At 40.3% G+C, this 20,449-nt stretch overlaps 1 protein-coding gene across 6 annotated transcripts in view; it reads right to left on the bottom strand.

Moving 5' to 3' along the window:
- Nucleotides 1-19,946, bottom strand: part of MYBPC1 (myosin binding protein C1) — a 70,077-nt gene extending 50,131 nt beyond the window's left edge. For all 6 annotated transcript variants that reach the window (XM_050970038.1, XM_030238600.2, XM_030238598.2 and 3 more), the window contains exon 1: nt 19,804-19,946. In XM_050970038.1, the coding sequence (XP_050825995.1) occupies nt 19,804-19,828 (25 nt within the window). In that variant the 5' untranslated portion in view covers nt 19,829-19,946. The remainder of the gene's footprint in view (nt 1-19,803) is intronic.
- Nucleotides 19,947-20,449: the final 503 nt, after the last annotated feature.

Raw genomic sequence — 20,449 nt, 5'->3', positions numbered from 1 at the left:
TTTTCCTAATATCCCATCTCAACCTCCCCTGGCACAAATTGAGGCCATTTCCTCTTGAGCTATCACTTGTTACTTGGGAGAAGAGACTGAGCTCGACCTGTCTCCAGCTTCCTTTCAGGTAGTTTTAGAGAGTGATAAGGTCTCTCACTCATGTGCAAAATTAACCAAAATTTCCACCAGCTGAAATTATATCAGATATGATTTTAACTTTGAAGTGTAATGGATCCATTAACTTAGGGGGATTACACAGTGTGAATCCAGAGACCTTCATCTCATTTTCAACCACAGCATTAGATCTAGAGTTCAATGTTCAGTGCAAGCAGAAAGTAAAAAAAAAAAAAAAAAAAAAAAACCACAACAAAACACCACAGTTTAGCTGTTTAGCTGCTGTGAGTGGAACCTGCATTATGTTTGGGTTTTCCTGTTTTCTCTCTTTCAACTATTTTTTAATGTAAATCACTTCCCTTTCCAAAGTGTGATACACAAACCAGGCTTTTTATCCTATTTAAAGGCTATCCTTTTGGGATTGCATGTTCTCACATCTGAAAACATAAGAACAAATTGAGTAGCTAAAATATATTTTTAAAACAGAAAAGGAAGTTTATTTTCAACATTTAAAAGACAGGTTGAAAACAGCACTATTTTTTGGCACTAGCATTGACTTACAGTTTACCTATTTATAAAAAGAAAAGATTTAAAAAGTTAAAACCCTGACCTGTAAGAGTAGATGGCTCTTACTAACCTTTGTCATGTTGTGGACATTAACCCTTGGTACCCCACCTCAGGCCAGATTAAGGAAAAAAATTCAATCTCTGTCACATAGGAATGCTGGGAAGGCTATTCCTTTACACTCAGTTCTAAATATAACTAAAACACAATGCTCATTCTTGATAAATACATTTAATGCTTAAAAGGGAGGAATATTTTTAGTGCAAATATAATTTTAAGCTGTGTGTGAATTTGATATGTTTTAGGAACTTCCACTCACATACACAGATACAACAGCAAATCCTTGTAGAGGTTCCAAAGAGAATCTCTTGCTACAAGGAAAGAGCTGGTGTTGCATGTTCTGATGTTGTATGTAAGAGGTGTTGTATGTTCTGATCACAGCACCCACCATGCAGAATGGAAAGAATTATATTAAAGACCAACATACAGAGTGTGAAAATAATGAAATATCCCTACATAGATTCACTGCAATCATTTTTTTCTGGTCTATTACTGACACACTAAGCTTTTTTTTTTTGCAGCCAAGAAAAATATGAAATATCTTCATATGAAAACATGAAAGTTGTACCACAAAGAGTTTGTCTGGGAACCTATTTGCTTTGCTACCATGACATTTCTCACTGTTTCTGCTGAGAGTAAAAATTCTGCTGAGACATCACTGTGGCATGGAAGTATGCTTCTTGCATGGAAAATAGCAGGAAATTATTGATCGTATAATTTTCCTTGTGAAATTTAATAGCTAGAAACAGGGAGTATTCTTATGAACACTGGATTAGAAAACCCTCCCTGGCTCACCAGTGAGAGTTACAGACTTATAATTAAAAACTCAACAAATATAGCACTCTCCACTCTCAGATGGAGAGTGCTATATTTGTTTTCTCAGATGAAAGGCTTATGAGACTTTTGAGGGACCTGCCTTGAATTTTTCTTTCATTTTGAGAGGTATTCCATGGCTTCACCAACACTGTAATGCTGCTCAGCAACCACACATCTTACAAGTCCTGCATCACCAGGAACAGATGTTAGCCAAACAGCACAGACTAGACCTGAAACATTATTATTATTATTATAGTCTAAACCTCATCTCATGCATGCAGACAACAAAAGGAGGCATTCAAAACCTGAGCACTCTCACAGGCAACCTACTCTGTTGGACCCTGTTCCTAGCAGAGAGCTTGGACTACACTTTCTCCAAAGGTCCATTTCCAAAGGTCCTTTCCAATCTCAGCTTTTCTGCAATTCTGTGATGGGACAGTGACTGAAGCCTGACCAAGAAGTCAACAGTTTGTTTCCTAAACCATAATTCAAGGCTGTTCAGGTTACTGCTAAGAAAACTGAGGCAAGAATGGAGCTCAAAGGACCTGAAGTAAATTGTGGGAATTAAAAAGAAAAGGGGAAAGTTCCAGGCACGGTGGGTGGCAGAGACATGGGAGATACTTCAACATAATCTTTTGGCCATGTGCAACCCCTTTCATGGTCATGCCTGGCTTACAGTTCCATTCCTGAGGACAGCCAGGAAAAAAACCATTAATAGCTCCGAGTAGTTTCCACCTCCCCAAAGAATGATAGCCCTCTCTGGCTGACCTCTGCAACAGGCTTGTCAGCCAGGACAGGGCTCTGCACTCCCAACCAGCAGCTTATGGTTGTGCTCCTTCCCCAGGAAGCCTGCTCCCTGGAGTCCCCACATGCCATTCCCCACAGCCTGTTGCCTAATATGGTTCTCTGCCCAGGCATTGTCAGGGCACTGCTGGTGGAGAAAGTCTCCTGCATGCAATCCTCAATCCTTTTGGAGAAGTGCAGCTCACTGGGTTGCAATGATGCCTCTTGAGCTAAAGGGGAAAGAGGCTGTTGAGGGTCCAGTCGCCACTGAACTGACACCATAATGTCAAGTGTGCCTTCTACAGAATAAATAAAGGTAACTTCTGCTTCAGAGTTTCTGGAACAAAAAGTGTCTTCTTAGCAGTTCTTTATTTGAGAGCTGAGAATGTTGTATGTCAGGGGTTGTGTTGTGCTAAACACAGACCTTGGGTTAGTCATTGCTGTGAAACTGGAAATGCACCTGGCCAGATGTAACTTCACAGCAAGGACAGCAATGAACTGAGCAGTCCTCTCTACATGGCCACTCAGAAAAGATAGTGTATTAAGTGTAGTTAGCAAATAAAATGAAAGCACAACTGTCACTTAGATAACATCTCCAGAAATGCTTTCATGCCTCAGCCATGTCATAAGATGCATTCAGGATCCAGTTTGACACAGGATATGAGCACTTAGAGCCAAGACATTTTTATTTGTAATTTATAATTATATACACACGCAAAGAGACTTGAAAATCAGCAGGAGATGCAACTTGACCCATAACTAAAAACTTTCATCTCTTTTCCACATTTATCATGTGCAGTTTTTCAGATAAAATAAGACTTAAAATCTCTTGTTGTGTATATATAACTAAGCTAAAAGTTCCATGATATTAATTGATGTGCCAAAGTTATGAAAATACTTAAGAACCATGTTAAATTGAGGCTGTCATTATTTAAAATTTCAATTCCATTTTAGGTCTGATTGCACTGGCATCTGACCTGCCACAGCCAGAAGAAGCTTAGGCAGGGAACTGACACAGGGATGTCAGTTTGTGTGTGATGGCCAGTTCTCAAGGGCTCTGGGTTCCCACTTCCACTGGCTTTTCTGGCAGCACAAAACATAGAAACTCCCTGACATCACATATATTACCTTTCACACTGCAATGCAATCATAATGAGGCATGATGATGGTTCTAAAACAGCCTCCAGGTCCTGCTCTACTGCTGTGCTGAAAGCAAAGTGTCCTGGAGACCTGCAGTTCACAGCATTCAAGAACTACAACCTGTCAGCAGGCATACTGGGAATGAGGGCTGGCTGGATAACCCTGCCCATCATTCAGCTCTGTACTCATGACCAGCTTTGTTTTGGGTAGGCTTAAGAACTTTCAGTCATTTTGGAAAATGAGTAGTGGGTGGTTTTTTTGCTTTTTTTTTTTTCTTTTACCTTAGGTAAGTAAAGGAAATGACCTTGAGCATTAAATCAGGGCTTGCAGAAAGCCTAAAGATAGCATTTCACTGTCACTGGGCTGGAACATTCACAGGAAGGAGGAGGAAAGTCTCCTGCACCAATTTCTCCCTGCAGTTCCATACAGATCAGTTACAACCCAGCAAAGAATATCCAAGGGATTCAGGATCTCCCCCAGTCTGAGCAGAGGACTTATCCCCCATTTACCTGGAAAGGAAAGCAGGACTGTGGCTGCACCATCATGGACACAGGTATGATATCTGTCTTTGCAACAGCAACATGCTAAAGAGACTCTCATCTGTCAAACAACATGAGGATAGCCACTGAATGCTTTTTGTCACCAAGACCTGTCACCATCAGCTTGTGTCAGATTTTGGTAGGTGGATTAATCTTGTGGTCACAGCCTTGAGGGATCAGACCAATGTAACTGCTGTGTAGGCATTCCTAAACTGCTGACTCTGCTGGTCAGACAGAAATAGACAAAATGCTGTTTTGGGGAGAGAGCAGGGCTCACCCCAGCCCCTGTGCAGTTGTTGTGTTAAGGACTGTCCCCTGTGCCCAGCCCCAGCAGCACATAAGAACCATCCTTGTGGCACCAGGCTTTCTCCTGAGGTAGATGGTCCTCTGAAAGAGGTGGGCAGGGAAGGACTAAGGATGTGGAACAATTGCTTGGCACTCCTCATATCCAGATCAGCAGCAGACAAAAGCAGTGAAGCTCATTCCTTTCATTCCTTATGCTCCCAGAAAAACAGGTGCTCCAAAGAAGAGAAACAGCTCAAAATGGTTGAATGATTTTTTTGTGGGTCACTTCAGCCAAATCACAATGGCATCAATGATATGGGTAAAAGCCATAGACTCAACTTTTGGGAGACAGGAATTTACTCAACAAACTATAGAGATTACCAGAACATGGGAAACAGTACTGTTAGCAGACCCCAGCAGAAAACAAGCTGGAAAAGAGAGCACTTGGTTCAAAGTCATTTATAATCAATAAAAGTGCATTCAATTGGACTTAAATTGAAATAAACAAAATTATTATTAATTAAAAAAAAAAAAGAGAGAGAGGAATGTTTATCATTCTGCAAAATCTGAGCACAGTCAGGCACGCAGGGTCTGCCTGGTGCCTCATGAGCCTGTTTCTACTGAGAAATAATCTGATTTGTGTGCAGCTTCCGCAGACAGTTCCAGTCTGAGCAGAAGCAAGAAACTACAATACCAGCTGAAATCATTACCCTATTTTATGAATGTCCATGAACACTTATTTTTGAAATATACCTAGAGAAACTGTTCTAAGCAGACATTGCTCCTAAATCCTGAAAGCAGACTTATTCCAAAGGGATGAAGTAAATAAGCTCTGGTGTCTCATTGGTGCTTGGTTGGCTGGCCAAATGACTATTATTGTGGCCAATAGTGTGATAGAATCAAACTTAGACATTTAAAATGCATTTCTAGTTTCTGTTTCCATTTCTAGTGATGGGTTGTACAGAATAAACTGCTGGGTTTGACTTGTGACAGTGTTTAAAAATGAACATAGCAACCTGCCATTAAATACTCCCTCTTATTGTAACCAAGTGAACAAATCAGCATGTTCACTGAAGATGAAGTTATTTTATATTCCAACAGCTAAAAAGTGTCACAGTCCAGTGATGCACGTTTAATGTAGGGACTGAAGAATAAGTAAAATTAACAAAGAGTTTGCATAAAAATTTAGTTTGGCATATGATTAAAATTCAAAAAACCCAAACAAGCCCAAGGATAAAAACTAGTCCCAGCTTACAAACTCACTGAGAGTAGTCCCATTTCAGGATTAATCTAAATGCTTTCCATTACAAAAAATTTTATAGGCCACCAGAGCAAATCAAACCATCACATGCTAAGTGTAAGAATATTCCCTGACTTGAGGGCTGAAAAACTCCAATGAACAATTGGAACAAAAGCCTGGTAATAGGGAATTCTGTGGAATGGACTAGACAGCAAAGAAATAGCTTACAGATCCACATGAGGAGCTGCAGTACAATTGGTGAGTCCAGATTTTTCCTTCACTACCATTCATAGTTGTAGAAGTGCATAAATCAATCATTGCTTATTTTGAGTGTTTTCCTTGTGGCTTCCACTTTTCTGAAATGATGCTGCTAGATCCAACCTGACCATGTGTAAACATCCACTCATTTCTTATGCTTTCACATAGGAATTAATCTTTAAAGAACACTGCAACCATGACCTTGAACAAAAGTAATTTAAGAAAATATGTGTTTATATATCTATAGACTTCTAAGTATCTTCTTTTCAGACTCAAAATTTCACGTGTACTGTAACAGGGACCTGGAAAACTGCCAAGCATGGACAGTATTTAAGCTGGATAGGTGAAGTTTAGTGGCTGTAGTCTGGTTATCAAATTCCCATGCATTCTTGAACTCATTTTTAGCCTACTCAGTCCACAAGGCACCAGGACGGAGTAACTGAATTCCATTCTATTTCAGTGATATCTTTCTTCTCTTACTTTATATCAAAGAAAATAACCCATAAAAGTTACTTCCTGAGCACTTGTGCAGCTAACAGAAAAATTGAGTATCTGTGCTTGTATCTCACAATTCACAGAGTAGCAGTAGACCACAACTTGAGTGCCAAATGTTGCTGAAATTTTTGACAAAATCTTTTTTCACTGAGGTTTTGCAATAACAATTTTCAAATTTATTTCATCATTAAAACCATACCAAACTAAAAATCCCAATTTGCGGGGGTTTTTTAACTTTCAAGACTAAAATTTTGTGATGCTATCTAGCATGCAAAATCTTGCAGATAACGTTCTGCTTGTTAATCACTTACCAGAGAGAAGGGTTTTGCTGAAATGTGTTACAATATTTAACAATGTGAAGAAATTCAGTTTACAGTCATTACTACATCTTCATGAGTAGACTTTGTCAGCACACCTGTACTTGCAGAGCCTGAGACTATTCTGGTGGTATTTATTTATCATTAATTCCACATCCTGATATGTTAAATTTTGTTTCCATGTTTGGAAATAAAAACATTCTGTTTTGAAATGTCACTGCAAAACTTGTTATACAATGAGTTATATGCAATACTGAATGTTGCTGAAAGAAGTTCTTAGTGTGCGTTTTCCTCCTAAAATGCACATAGTGAAAATTGTGGTAATCCCCCACAAAAAATCAGCTTCCTACAAATGATAGGGAGCCTCAAATTTTCCCCTATTATGGCACCATCTCATTTTTTATACCACCAACTTAACGTGAGCCTGAGATTATTCACAACTCCTGAAATTCTGCTTTCCTCACGCTCCTGAAATTCTGCATTCCTCACCCGCTGTTCTCATTCACCTGAGCCATTCTTTACTGCTGCTTCACACGATGCACCACACGATTCTGGCTCCGGTGAAACAGAAAGGAGAAAACTGCCTGTGCAAATATTGCCAACGAGATGGGGGCTTATGTCTGAAGGACACAAGAAGCACTCCTATTTTTACCTTGTAAAACCAACAGCAACAATAAAAAAAAGCAGTGCTGAAACCACAATGGACTTGTAAGGCTCACAGGTTTATCCCTGCAGTGGGATAAACCTGGGAGCTCTTGCCCTTCTCAGCCTGAAGAGAGGCACAGACTCCGGGAGAGGCTGCAGGTGGGAGCTCGGCAGAGCCACTCCCCTGCTCTCCAGCCCAGCTGGGAACATTTTCTTCGCCTTTTTGTGTTTAAAATCCGCGCTCAGGTCTGTGAGGAGCCCCCCGCACCCGGGGCCGGGCTGGGCGCTGGCCCCGCTCCTGCCCCGCAGGGGGGCGATCGCATCCCTGCCTCGGGAAAAGCCGGGATGCGCCTGTCCCAGGGGACATCCAGCCCTTGGGGGTCTGCAGGGACAGGGGACAGCCCGGCCACAGCGAGCCTGGTGAGCTCCCGTACTCAGCAACTCCACTGAGTGAACAGAAAATGCAGGAGATCGGCGTAGTTCGGGTTTCTTTCTTTCCACTCCTACTCCAGCCGCGGGAAATTCTTCTTTTAAATAACCCAGACCTAATTAATCTTTGATATACATGCACCAAAATCAATTAACCCACTTGTTAGAATAGTCTGATCCCACTTTAAAAGTATGACAATATCCAGTTTCCTACCCTTCCCTGCAATAATTCCTTAATAATTTTTCTCTAGGAGCAAATATTTTCGTTTATCTCACTACATTCCCAAGGGCAAATAGAAAGCAAAAGACACCACAGTGTGATACCAGAGATAGAAGTACAGTGACTTATGCTAACATCCTTCCTGAAAGCTTCAAAAGGCAATAAAGTAGACAAGGTTATTAGATAAAAAACTTCATAAACCACAGAGCTTCTGCTTAGGAATGAAAGCAATCTATTCTTCAAATTTAACAATAAACTTTTAATGACAGTTGCACTTCTAATTATAGGCTAAAAGTCAGCAATAAAGTGGAAAGGTCATTTATTTCAAGAGATGAGTACTTAACCAGTAATGAACTTCCTTTCAGATTGTCAGATAATTTCCCAATCAGCTCAGGAAGCGTTTTACCAGTTTGGAAAAATGTCTTTAGTCTCGCTCAACCCAAAACACAACACGGTTGTTTTGCTGAGCTCTCCTGAAATATTTGACTGTGAATTAAGAAAGTAATTTACAGTGTTGTTTTATGGAAATCACATTATGGACCTGATGCTCTGCATAATTGTAGTGAGCTCCACAAATGACTGTCTCCTGTTGTTCAGTGCACCCAGAGCAGTCCTGAGAGCCATGTGATTATGTGCAGGCAGTGGGAAATCATTCCACACAGGGAGATTGACCCTTAGGGAAAATGATGACATCAGCATAAGGCTGTGGCAGCACAAATTCATGCAATCTATCTTCTTTCAGTAAGTTACAAGGGATCATTTGAGACATGCTGATGGGTTTCGTTTTCACTAAAATTCAGACTAAAACAGTTCAGTGATTTAAAATGGAATCCTGCTGGTGTTCCCATTCCATGATTTTTGTTCTCAGGCTTTTATTTGATGTTCAGGGCAAAACCAGACACTCACATGTTGGGATTTGCCAAGGATTGAGTCTATCAGCTTGTGATGAGCTCTTTCTCACAGCAATATATGCTGCAGCTGGGTCTAAACATTGTCACGATGGCATCCAAATACCAAATAAGAAAGACATTTGCTAAACTCTATTTGACAGTGGGTGACAGATAATCTGATACTCTGTGATCTTTTCAAGAAGGAAGAGTCTTCTCAGACTTCCTTCAGATAAGAGCACTCTCCTGTCATCTGCACTTCAGCCCTCAGCCTCCTCTAGAGAGGCAGAGCCTTGCAGAAGGGGATGGTAACAGGAGCCCGGGCTCAGGGCTGTCGGGCGCCTACCTGATTAGGGACTGTTCCAAGTCCTTAATTACTAACAATCCATTGCTGCTTTTGCCCTGAATTTTCTACCTACCCAATGCTTATTTTCAGTCATCACACCTGTGGAAAACACCTCACTCAAGAGGGTGGTAGCATCCACTTTTTGGTTTGCTAGGGGTAACTCAAACTTATGGGCCACAAAATTCAGTGGCTACTACTTTTTGTGAGTTTCAGTGTCCCAGTACATACAAACAAAGTGGATTTGTAATTAAGTTTGTAATTAAGTTTTTTTTTCTTTTTAAAAAAATAAACCCCAAACTGGCAATACAGGAAAGCTTTGTATCAGAGTTGCAGTATTGCTGGTAGTAAAAGAATCAGAAATCGACCTAAAACTCAGAAACTTACATCTTTATTGGGATTTTTATGTACTGACTTGGGTACTTCTTTTTCTTTGTATGTAAATATTTAATGTTGATCCAATTCCAGGGATTCAGAATTGTACTGAGAAACCTTTAGGAGTATTTTGCACGTGTGGAAAGAAAGGACTCTTTCTGAGGGTGAAAAATTTAGGAGACCTACCTGAAGTCATGCATGACCCTTTGGGGTGCTCACATATGAAATGACAAACATCTCTCAGTGTTTCTACTGTTAATGTTTTCTACCTCTCAATCTCATCCTGCACCAATGGAGATAACTGTGAGAACTATGTGCCTTCCCTTTGAAGAAACCCTAAACACTTAGCTCTGCCTTTTGGGAATGTTTGCAGACAAGCTGTGGGGGTTTGGATCAGTAAATCAGTAAGTGATATGTATGAGAGAGAGCTCTTAACAAAGCCTGACAGCAAAATGCATTTAAGATGCTGTTGTGAATTACACTCACAGCTCATGGCATATGGTTTACCTCCAGCTGAAAGAGCTCTTGGGTAAGAGAGAAAACTTCATTGCAAAACATGGAAATGCAAAACAAGGGCAAAGAAAAAGGGGCACAGGACAGAGGTCAGATTTCCCCTTTAAAAATAGGGCTAAGGAAAGCTTAGATGAAAGATTAGTAAGGCTGGAGGGAATGCCATGGAAAAAATGTCATCAGGCATCTGACCCTCTGTGCCTTCACTGAAGTCTGCATCTGTGGGGGAGTGGCAGGCACAGTCTCCATTGGAATTACACTCTTCTTTGGGGCTAAAATAAGGTTTTTGACCTAGATACTATGTTCTTATAAAAACACAAGATGTCAAATGTGCTACAGTGTGTGTATGTATATCTCTATCTACACGAGTATCACAGGATGAGACTCAGAAGCTATTAGTCTGTAAATTATTCCATCTGCATGGCATTTCTCACGTGGTTGTTCCTAGATATCACAAGCCACAGATATTCTCCCCAGCACCAGCAGGAAGGGTTTCTGTAATTTTTACAGGAACAATGATTTAGTGGCACTGGAAATGAAGAAAACTGTTGAAAAAGATGGACATGCAATGCTGTGCACATCAAGGTGTGCAAATGTGATATTTCATTTGAGATATTTCATTTCAGTCCAGAAAACAGTGAAACACACACTCAATCAGCTCAGACTGATCAGAGGAAGTTTTTCTTCCTTCTAGTGCTGTTGGAACTGGTTCTAGGGGCCATAATTCGTGCATTTCTTTTCCACAGGAAAGGTCTTGTGGTAGAGAGCTATAAAAATAAACACAAAAATACCTGGAAGTTCCAACTTCAACAACTGTTCAGGAGTTGTTTTACTGCTCTTTCTAGTCCACCTAGCACACTGGAATAGGTGAGTATCAAGGAGTAAGACCTCTCCCACCAGCTGAGCCACTAAACTTTTCATTTGGGGTCCCCTTCAGTTTTAGCTACATTTGTGTTCAGTCAGTTTTGTCACAGCTTCAGGGCTTTGAGAGAAGGAAAAATCTGGAATTGGCTTTTGGACCAGATTTGCAGGCTGGCTGAGCAAAGCATGACTCCCCTTTGAGAAAAGAGTAATTGTGCTGTTGTGTGAGTTGCTTTTCCCTATCATGTTCCGTCCTGTCAGCACAGTACTATGTGTCTGCAGTTAATGTCAATATACACAGAGCTAAGATTTGTACAGAAATCTATAGGAAAAGGAAATCTTTATCTCTGACTATGGTTGCAAGCTCCTCTTGGCACCTATGACCAAAATTAGGAAGTTATTCTGGGCCTGCAAAGACATGATGAATGTATTTTAATGCAGATCCATCTCAGGAAGCATCATGCTACTACTGAACAATGCTTCCAATGCTTCCTAAACCACCATTTGAGCCTACAGAGAATTAAATTAGAACAGAACTTTTTGTAACAATCACCTGATCAAAAAAACTTGCTGGAGCCACCACATATAAAGACAGCTGCCCTAGGAAGTAGATCACATGTTATTTTCAATTAGTAACGGGGCCAGAGAGAGCAAATTATGTAAGAACTATTTCCTAATCTCCAGGGAAGGGAGAGCAGTGACTGCATTGGTCTTTGCTGTAAGATACAGCAGGACTCCCTTCTTGCTGCACAGTCTGTGCACTTTTGGGACCATGGAGAGGGCACGTGGAGGGGCTCCAAACTCTGAAATGAGTTACCCAACCATGCCCCCATCTTTTGGCAGAAAAAACACACACACTGACCAACTGACAAGTTATCATATTTGTGACAGCCTTTCCTGAAACAAACCATTCTGTGGTAAACCTCACTCCATGAAGAAATTTTTTTAGGATGGTGGATTTTTTTTTTTTAAGTTTTGAACTTTTCTGAGACTCGTTTATATCTGGCTTTCTGTTCAGCAGCCCTTCAACATTACTCAAGGAGATCTAATGTCCTGAATTTACCTCCACCTAGCACTAAGAGAAAGCAGGGTATGCAATATCTCAGTATTATGACATCTAACACCACCATGGCCAAGTGCAGCAGAGACCACAGGTTATTTTGTCACTTTGAACTGAAAATACACATAAAGACACTTGGCCAAGAAGCAGAGAGGGATGTGGGTGTGGTTGGTCTTCAGAAGAGGCTGTTCTAAGCCATGTGGGTGTAAGGCATCCTCTTTCACCTTAGTCTAGGTCCCACTGACTGAAGATGCTGATAGCAAGACAAGCACAGGTAATGGATGAGGGAAGTCAGGGAGAAACCACTCCCTTTGGTGTAGGCTGCATATTTTAGGGTCTGAGAGGTTTCCAAGCAGAAATTTATCTTCAGACTTCTTGAATGCAGAGGAACTTTCTGTCCCTCCAGCATTCCAGGAAGTGGTGAAGGTTAACAGAAATTTTCACCAAAGCATGCTTGCCAGAATGGCTTCCTAGGGCATCACATCCTATTGGACACAGAACTGGATTTTTACTTTAATTCACTCTCTTCCTAAGTTGCTTCTTCTTGGCTGAACACCTGCTAGTTCAGTGAGCTCTAGGAGCTAAGACCAAACAAACAAAAAAAAAAAAAATAGAGCAAATTCCAGAAACAGGAATTCTTGGAGTTTCCTAAATCTACATATGTTTTGTTGAACACTCTTTAAGAATATTCAGAAACACTGTATTATTTACTTAAAAAGTGGTTTTTTGCCCATAGGTACAAATATCACTGATGCAACCAATCATTCATCTAACAGCATGAAGCTGCTGGAGGAAGTGAGAGCAAGCTTGTATAAAAAGGATGAAGATGAATTACTATTGATTTGAACAGGAATGCAGCTTTCTGTTTCCTCTCATTAAAGGAGAGGAACCATTTAACTCTGAGTTGATTCAAACACACAGCCATGAAATAAAATATATTGATGCCTTCTTATAAAATTAAACAAGTAAAATCATCAGATTCTCAAAAATAACAAAAAAATAGCAGTGGAACCTTTTTCATGGGCATTATTTTATTTTGATCAATGCATGAAGCAGATAATAGACTACAGAAGGGTGCACTCTTCTCTGCTCAAGGTAATTTGAGCCTAATGTACTCCCTTATTTATGGGGAAGAACATCTGAGTATCACATGCAAATAATAATGGAACATAAATCTCTCCTTGGCTTCTTGCAAAACTACCCACTGCAGAAAACCCCTAAACAGCAATTGAACAAATTGTACAGTAGTTCTGAGCTCTCATGCTTATGGGGCTCAGAAAAAGGGAGGCACATGAATGTGACTATGATGAGAGCTGGGAGTCCTAGCTGACATTACAATCAGTGGAACTGGATTTTTATTCACCTTTTATTTCACATTTTATGGCTGCTTATGGCTCAATTTGCATACACACAGGTGACCAAGGCCACTCGGATCCTGTAGGGTGGCCATCCCTTTCCTAGCTGCTATTCCATGGTGTTGCAGGCCCCCCACGGGTCCTGGGTCATATCTGCCAGCCCAAGATGGGTGTTTTGTGTATTTCAGGTCATCTTATGTGGCACTGGGGCACCTATGTTTAGGCAACTGCTGGCAGGTCAGCTGAGTAGCAGCAGACTGGGCACCTCTGATTTAATGAGTGGCTGACTCCGCTGGGAGCGGGAACACCGAGTTCACTGGCACATCCTTCCAGCTGGGTGTCTGGTTCCTAGCCCAGAGGGCTTCTGGGACAGTGTAAAGACCACCAGGATCTCTGAAGGCTTGCAAAGTCACCAACATTCTCCATGGACTAACATGGACATTCATCCCAGGTGATCTGTCCTTAACGCTGTAAGCACCGGCAGCTCTTCCAAACAAAGGAGCAAAACCTCCTCATGAAAAGTGAGCGATGGTGGAATGATGGAAAAATGGCTTCAACTATGGCTTCTCTAACAGCAGAGAAAAAGAGAAACCTTTGCTTGAAGTCTTCAGAAATAGCACTTCATTTGTGGCTGAGAGCAGAGAGAGTGGGCTGGGTGGGAGGAGAAGGGGCTGTTTCTCAGCCACACAGTTCCTCAGGCTCAAGAGATAAAACTGCTCACAGTGAGACTGAGAAAACTCTAATTGCAACTGAAGTTAATGATCCTATTCACTTGTCTTGTCCTTCATTTAACAGATTTTTACATTCAGGACAAAGTCGCTTTAGTGTCTGAATAAGAACAATCTTTTGTTTTTTCCCTTTTTCATTCTAGAGCAATTATTAAATTATGACCTCTAATTTACTAGAACCTCTGCATCCCCATAAATGATGGGTCTACCCCTATCCCAAGGGAAATTTCCCCAGGTAATTTATTTTCAAACTTGATTTGCTCTTCCCCTTTAAGGAACACTCTGGATGTCCCCTGATGAAACATGAAATACATTCCATGACTTATTTCCCAAGGACTGTTGATGTGTTAGGCAGCTACAAATGTTTTCCCAACTGAAGTCCCCCCCAGATCTCTCTGCTATTGTTTGGTTATGCCACCACCTTGTTTTGTAGTCCCCTGAAATTAATATGGAAAAAATAATTCAGTTTTTCATGGAACAGAGGAGCACTGTAGCATGGTTGTTTTTTTTAGAGCTCTCTTATAGTGATATATTTAGGAGGTATGAGGGGAAAGAACTGGGTAGGCCTTTATTTATCTTCCCAACAGGTGCAGTATAGGGAGGCACAAAGACAGCGTTTGCTAAATTCAGTTTTGCCAAGTACAAAGCACTCTCTTATCTGCTGAAAGGCTGTTCCCTGCTTTCCTCCTAAACTCAATGAACTTCTCATTTTAATGTGACAATATTAAATATTTTATTCTTGTGCACAAATGCTCTGTTTTTCACACAGGGTGAACAAGCTTTGCAACTCAAGTACGAGCAACAGCAAGTAAGCCAGATCAATCTTGGATTATCCTCCTTCAGCAGTATTGAAGTCAATGCATTGTATGAGGAAAAAAAGTTAGTGTAGTGCCTTCAATTTACACCAAGATAAACCAAAACATAAAAGATAAATCCAAAGATAAATCATGGTGAATTTTCAGTCAAATTAATTTGATTGAAACTTAGCAGCTTATGGAGGTGGAAGGTCAAAGCATAAATCTGAGATGCTCTGGTATCTCAGCAGGAAGAGTGGGAGCCACACTCAGGAGTGAGCAATAGGAGGGAAAAGGCAATCTAAGAACAACCCAGCTCCCAGAGTACCACAATCTGTGCAGGAGGAGCTGCTCTGTGGGGCACAGGGCGAGAGCACAGCCCACCCTCAGGGATCTGATTACAGCACTGAGGCGTGAGTTTGCTTTCCATTTGGGGAGGGCTTAAAATTTATTAGCTGGAGGTGATGAAGAGAAACTTTCTAAAGAATTGAGAGGGAAAATAAGGGGTTAGGGTTTCACTCTTTCGTCATCTACCAAAACTCATTTACCTGCGATTTGAATACGGAGCTTTGCAAATGATACACAGAGCCCTGACTTTGAGTGTGGTTTGGCTCTGAGACTGAGAATGAGGGAAGTTAAAAATAATGGGTTTGAATTCCACAGCCAATGCTGCAGAGGGGAAACGATGATGGCAGAAGATGGATGTCTGTGTGCTTTTCTTTTGCATCACCAGGCAGCAAGGAGAGAGCAGCTGTGCTACCCATGTGGTGCCATATAAAATGGTTATACAGGTCCAGCCTTCTGCATGGAAAGCACCAAACAGTGTTGAAAAATGTTCACATGCTGGGATCTCAAATTTTCAGGAAAAATTTCCATCAGCAGTTTTAATTTTGACATAAGCCAAACCTGTACAGTGAAGCAGAATTCCCATTTATCTTCCTTTTCGCCTATGAAAAATTGTCTAACCTTGAAAATATGATATTAAAAGAAATCTGACTTTAATTACCTCTTAACCTTCATGCTTAGGTTATTTTCTCACTGGAATGCTGCTCTACATATCTACTTATATGATTTATATGACTAAGTGACTTGTTTGACAGTGACTGTTATCTTGCTACACCGTACAGTTGTATTATTTAGAATATTGTGAATATAATGATAGAAAAAAAGCCTCACAATGAAAAAAATCTAATTATGTTTAAAAGCAAATAGAAGTAAAGGGTGTTTCTGCTGGATGTCTTCATGGAGAGCAGTGTTGCCATATCTCCACAGCAGTCTGCACTGGTATTTATGCCTGTTTGCCTCCGTTCACAAATTGCTTCATGTGTTACAGATTGTTCTTCTAACAGACAGTATATGCAAGTAGTTTTCTTCGCAACTTTTACATCTATGCTATTTGCAGATTGAATAAAATTTTACTGAAACTCTGTCTAAAGTAGGCACACTGATTTTAATTTTGAGTCCTTGCCAAAATGTGGATGCTCCAGGCAGCATCATTCGAGCAGAGCTTGCAAACACTTAGAAAATGAAGTTGGCAGAGAGTCGATAAATGCTTTGGCTCAAAATTTGGAATGGTAACTCATGGCCATGCATTATTTCCTAGACTGGGGAGAATAAATAAGGCAAATTTACAGAGCTGCCTACTGGGGACAGACTTGCACCTGTCTCTGTGGGATGATGCCCACAAATAGTTTGAAAAGGTTGCTCTTGAGAGACTTGGCACTTTTACAAAAGCGTGTCCAAATGCCATGGCCTGTGACAGCTTAAGAGGGCACCTAATTAATGAGCAGCTCTTATTATGAGTATTGGTTAAAGGAAAGGGGGGGGAGAGGAAAGACTGACTGAGTGATTGCAATAAATTGCAGGAAGTAATTATATGAGGGAGGGGTATTTTCTTAGTCACCAGGAAAGCTAAAGGCTGTTAAATTTAAATGCACTGGTTTATGCCTTTAGCAACTCAGTCACACTCCAGTCATCCACTGAGATCAGTTCACCCGTTGATGTAAACTTCACCTTGCACAGATATTTTGAGCCAGCTAAGACAAAGCTGTCCTACAACCAATGACCATCTACTACAAAGAAGCTACAGCTGATCTTATACATAGGATTTGACTTTTTAGGAGTACCATGAAGGCCTTAAATAATTAGTCATGGAAGCCTGTTTCTGCAGCGACAAATTCCATCAGGCTGAAGCTCTCCAGCAACCTTCTCTAAGTTGAGTGGTGTGTTTAATTTGGTGATCCTATTTGTTAAGAGCTCTTTGTGAGGCTACACTGTCACCAAGTCAGGAATTTTCTCACTTTGTTAATCTAATAATCTTAGAATAGCTCAAAGAGCACTTGGTCTGAAAAAAAAAAAGCCTGGGAGCTCGTTACAGCAGCATCTGCGAAATATTTAGCTACATACTTCAGGGACTGCAGTGATAAAAACCCACAAATCTGAGATTTTCTAAACATTCAAGTGTTAGCCTCTTTCTGATTTCTCAACTACTTGCTTGTGTGTGCTGTTTTTAATTTGCAGGACCATGAAGATGAGGAGTATGGGATAATTCAAGTAGGTTGCTTCTGTTAGAAATGGCAGGAGAACCATGCTCAGGTGCCCATGTGATGCAGAAACCTCAAGCCTCTTTTTCTCCCTCTGTTTTCTATAGTAGTCCTTCAGCAAGCTTGCCAAAGGTTTCTCAGACAGAACTTCCAGTGGTAATTTCCAGAATTAGTCAGTCCAAGATTCACCTTGACTGATTAATTTTCTCCAACCCTTGATGCTTTGGAAATGACCATGAGAACAGGCATTTGATGACCATGGGAGGTTCTGAATTCTTACTGGTAGAGCTGGTATGAGTAGAGCTTGTATGAGTAGCTGTCTTGTACTATTTCTGGTACCAAATTCTCCTGCCACTGATACAGTAGGTACTCACACTTACAATACAAGTACTGTCAACAGCTCAGGGGAGCTCTTGATCAACAAAAAAATCTTTAGGAAGCAGCTAATCTCTGAAGTACAATAATATAAACCTGCTACTCCCCTGATCTCCTGGCTGCAAATAAACTGGGTGCAATAAGGAACAACCAGTGTATGACCCAATCATATCACTTCTCCAGAGCTCTCTACTCCTCGTGAATTCTATTAAGGCAGAATGCTTCAATAATTTTTGGGTCCTGAATATTGACTCTTTAAAAAACACATTTGTTCCACTGTTAATATAATGTCGTTCAGAGTTGCTAAACTTATTTCATAACACGAGCATGGAGCTGCATTGCTAATCACTGCACTGGAAGAACATCTTTGAAACAATCTAATTTTAAACAGAATAAGAAACATGAGCCTCCAAACTAATTTTCTTCAAAGCACATATCTTTTGAAAGTGCATAAATATTTTAGGGATGGATTTTTTTTGAGTTGACAGGCACAGAATGCTTTCTGATTAAAGTGTATAATACCCAGTCAAATAACAGATCAAATAAAAAGGACACTTAATACATGTGTAAATAATTTGAATTACAAATAAGACACCCTAGAAGGGGCTTGGCTCTAGGTTTGATATGGAGGATTAGGCTCTTGTATTAATACGTGCACTTGGCGTGGCTATTTTCAGAAGGAGACTTCATCTATCATTGTCCTCGAGCCCTGAGGAGGGCCAGTGAGTAAAGTGATCCCATTGGGCTCTCAATACTGCTTGCTTAAGACTCAGTTGTGCAAAAACTTTAGTTTTCATGTGTCCCCAGCTGAAGAAGGTGCCAAAAATGAGTAATGTTCCTGACAGTTACTCTGCTCTTACCTTCCCTAAAACCAGAAAGTATTTCAAAAAAACCTGGTAAAATGTTTGAAAAGGTGTTCAAAGCCAAAGCTACTGAAAAGTCAGTCCTAAATCAAATAAACCTATTCAAGCTACAAACATCAGCCTGAGAGATCTTTCAAGACTGATGGGAAATAAATGCTAATTAATGACTTCTATGCTTTCCATACCTTAAAGATTGCCTTAAAGATTAAATTCAGTTTTTCATTTGGGAATGTGTCAGGGAAGCTGAGTGTATAGCTTTCGTTCACCAATACTTGAAAAGCACATACAGTCTGCATATTATGGCTTTGCAAAAGCTCTTTATATGGTCGATGTCAAAAAATAATAAAGAAAAATTCTTACCAAAACATATAGACTTGAAAGAAAAACACAAGAGCTACAGAAATAATGTAAATAGAAGAGGCTTATTTATCTTAAATTTTCAAAATGGTAGAAAAAATAATCAATATTAGCTTTTAAATAAATTATTAAATAATCGACCCTCAATATTTTTCACCTTTTTCCTCAGTCTCTAGTGGACAATTCTGTCTCTCAGTAGCAGATTACATACTCAGTTTCTTTGCTATGAACTTAATAGCACCCCAGAAGGGGCCAATATTACTGACTGTAACTATCCTTCAGAAACATAAAATAACAATTTCTGTAATGTGGCAAAATACATTATTTCAGTTCAAACTGTACAGAATAACTTAGTACATTTTTCACTTATGCATTTAGATGTATAAAATATATTTTCATCAGAACAATAAAACTGTTTCATAAGCACATCCTTCCCATTCAATAACTATTAGAAAACTGCACGAAAAACATATCAATGTCCTGTCTCTTTAAATCCCAAGAAATGCCTTTTCCCTCTTTTCCAGAGTTTAGATAGCTTAGAAGAGAGAAACCATAAATTGCATTATAGTCTTTAAAAAATGAATACAGCATTTGCCCAGTCAAGTAGCTTCTCAAAGCTTTCCCAGTCAAGTAGTATCCATTCAAAGTCATGTTTGTGCTATAGCCCTGCCTGAAAGTCATTTCTTAGTCTAAAAAAGATCAGTGATCTCTAAAGATTTAGTGATGCTACGTGGCTATTGTTCCTAATATCATCTGTGGCTGATATCTGCAAGGTGCTCTCAAAGGTGTTTCGTGTGTGCGCATACCATAATTCCTGTCATTAAGAAAAGCTCAGATAATGTTCTGTCATGCTTACCATCTTTCTTGGTAGGTTCTGGCATTGTTACAAGGATTCTTTATTCCCAGAGAGTTTCAGCCTTTCAGATGCAGCAAGTAGTAGCCCCAAGTCCAGCGGAGAGTGTGTGAGATCAGTGTGACAAGCAGAGGGTAAGAAGAATTCCTCTGCTTTATATACTGCGGCTGAAATATCAATCAAAATAGCACCTCCTCTCTTTTCAATGCAAACACTTTGAAAATTGACAGTTATGGGAAACCCTTCACATCTGTTGTCTGCAGCCTCTGCTCCCTTGGCTTTTGGAAGGAATCTCTGCTGCATTGCATGGGGCTGATGAGAACATCTATAACTTTCTAAATTCAGCCGCACAGCTTGCTCTCTGTGTCCCTCTCTGTAACTTGCAGACACGTATGCACACGCAGACAGAGGCTGAAAAAGTGACTGCCATGCTGTTAAAGAGCCCCTCCTGCCTGCAAAACCTGTAGGAAATGCCTCTATACATTCATGCCTCTTCCCACAACAAAAGAGTGACAAGTAGGCACGAGCAGCGTGCCTGCAGTGTAACATCATTTTTTCCTTCAAGAGAACGTGGTGTGCAAAGACAGAGTGAGAAGAAGAGTGTCTCTCAGTATTAATGAAAAGTATTATTGTACTCCTGTTTTTAGCA

This window comes from Serinus canaria, chromosome 1A (genome assembly GCF_022539315.1).
Source record: "Serinus canaria isolate serCan28SL12 chromosome 1A, serCan2020, whole genome shotgun sequence".
NCBI classification, from domain to species: Eukaryota; Metazoa; Chordata; class Aves; order Passeriformes; family Fringillidae; genus Serinus; species Serinus canaria.
This window is presented reverse-complemented; position numbering and strand designations above follow the sequence as displayed.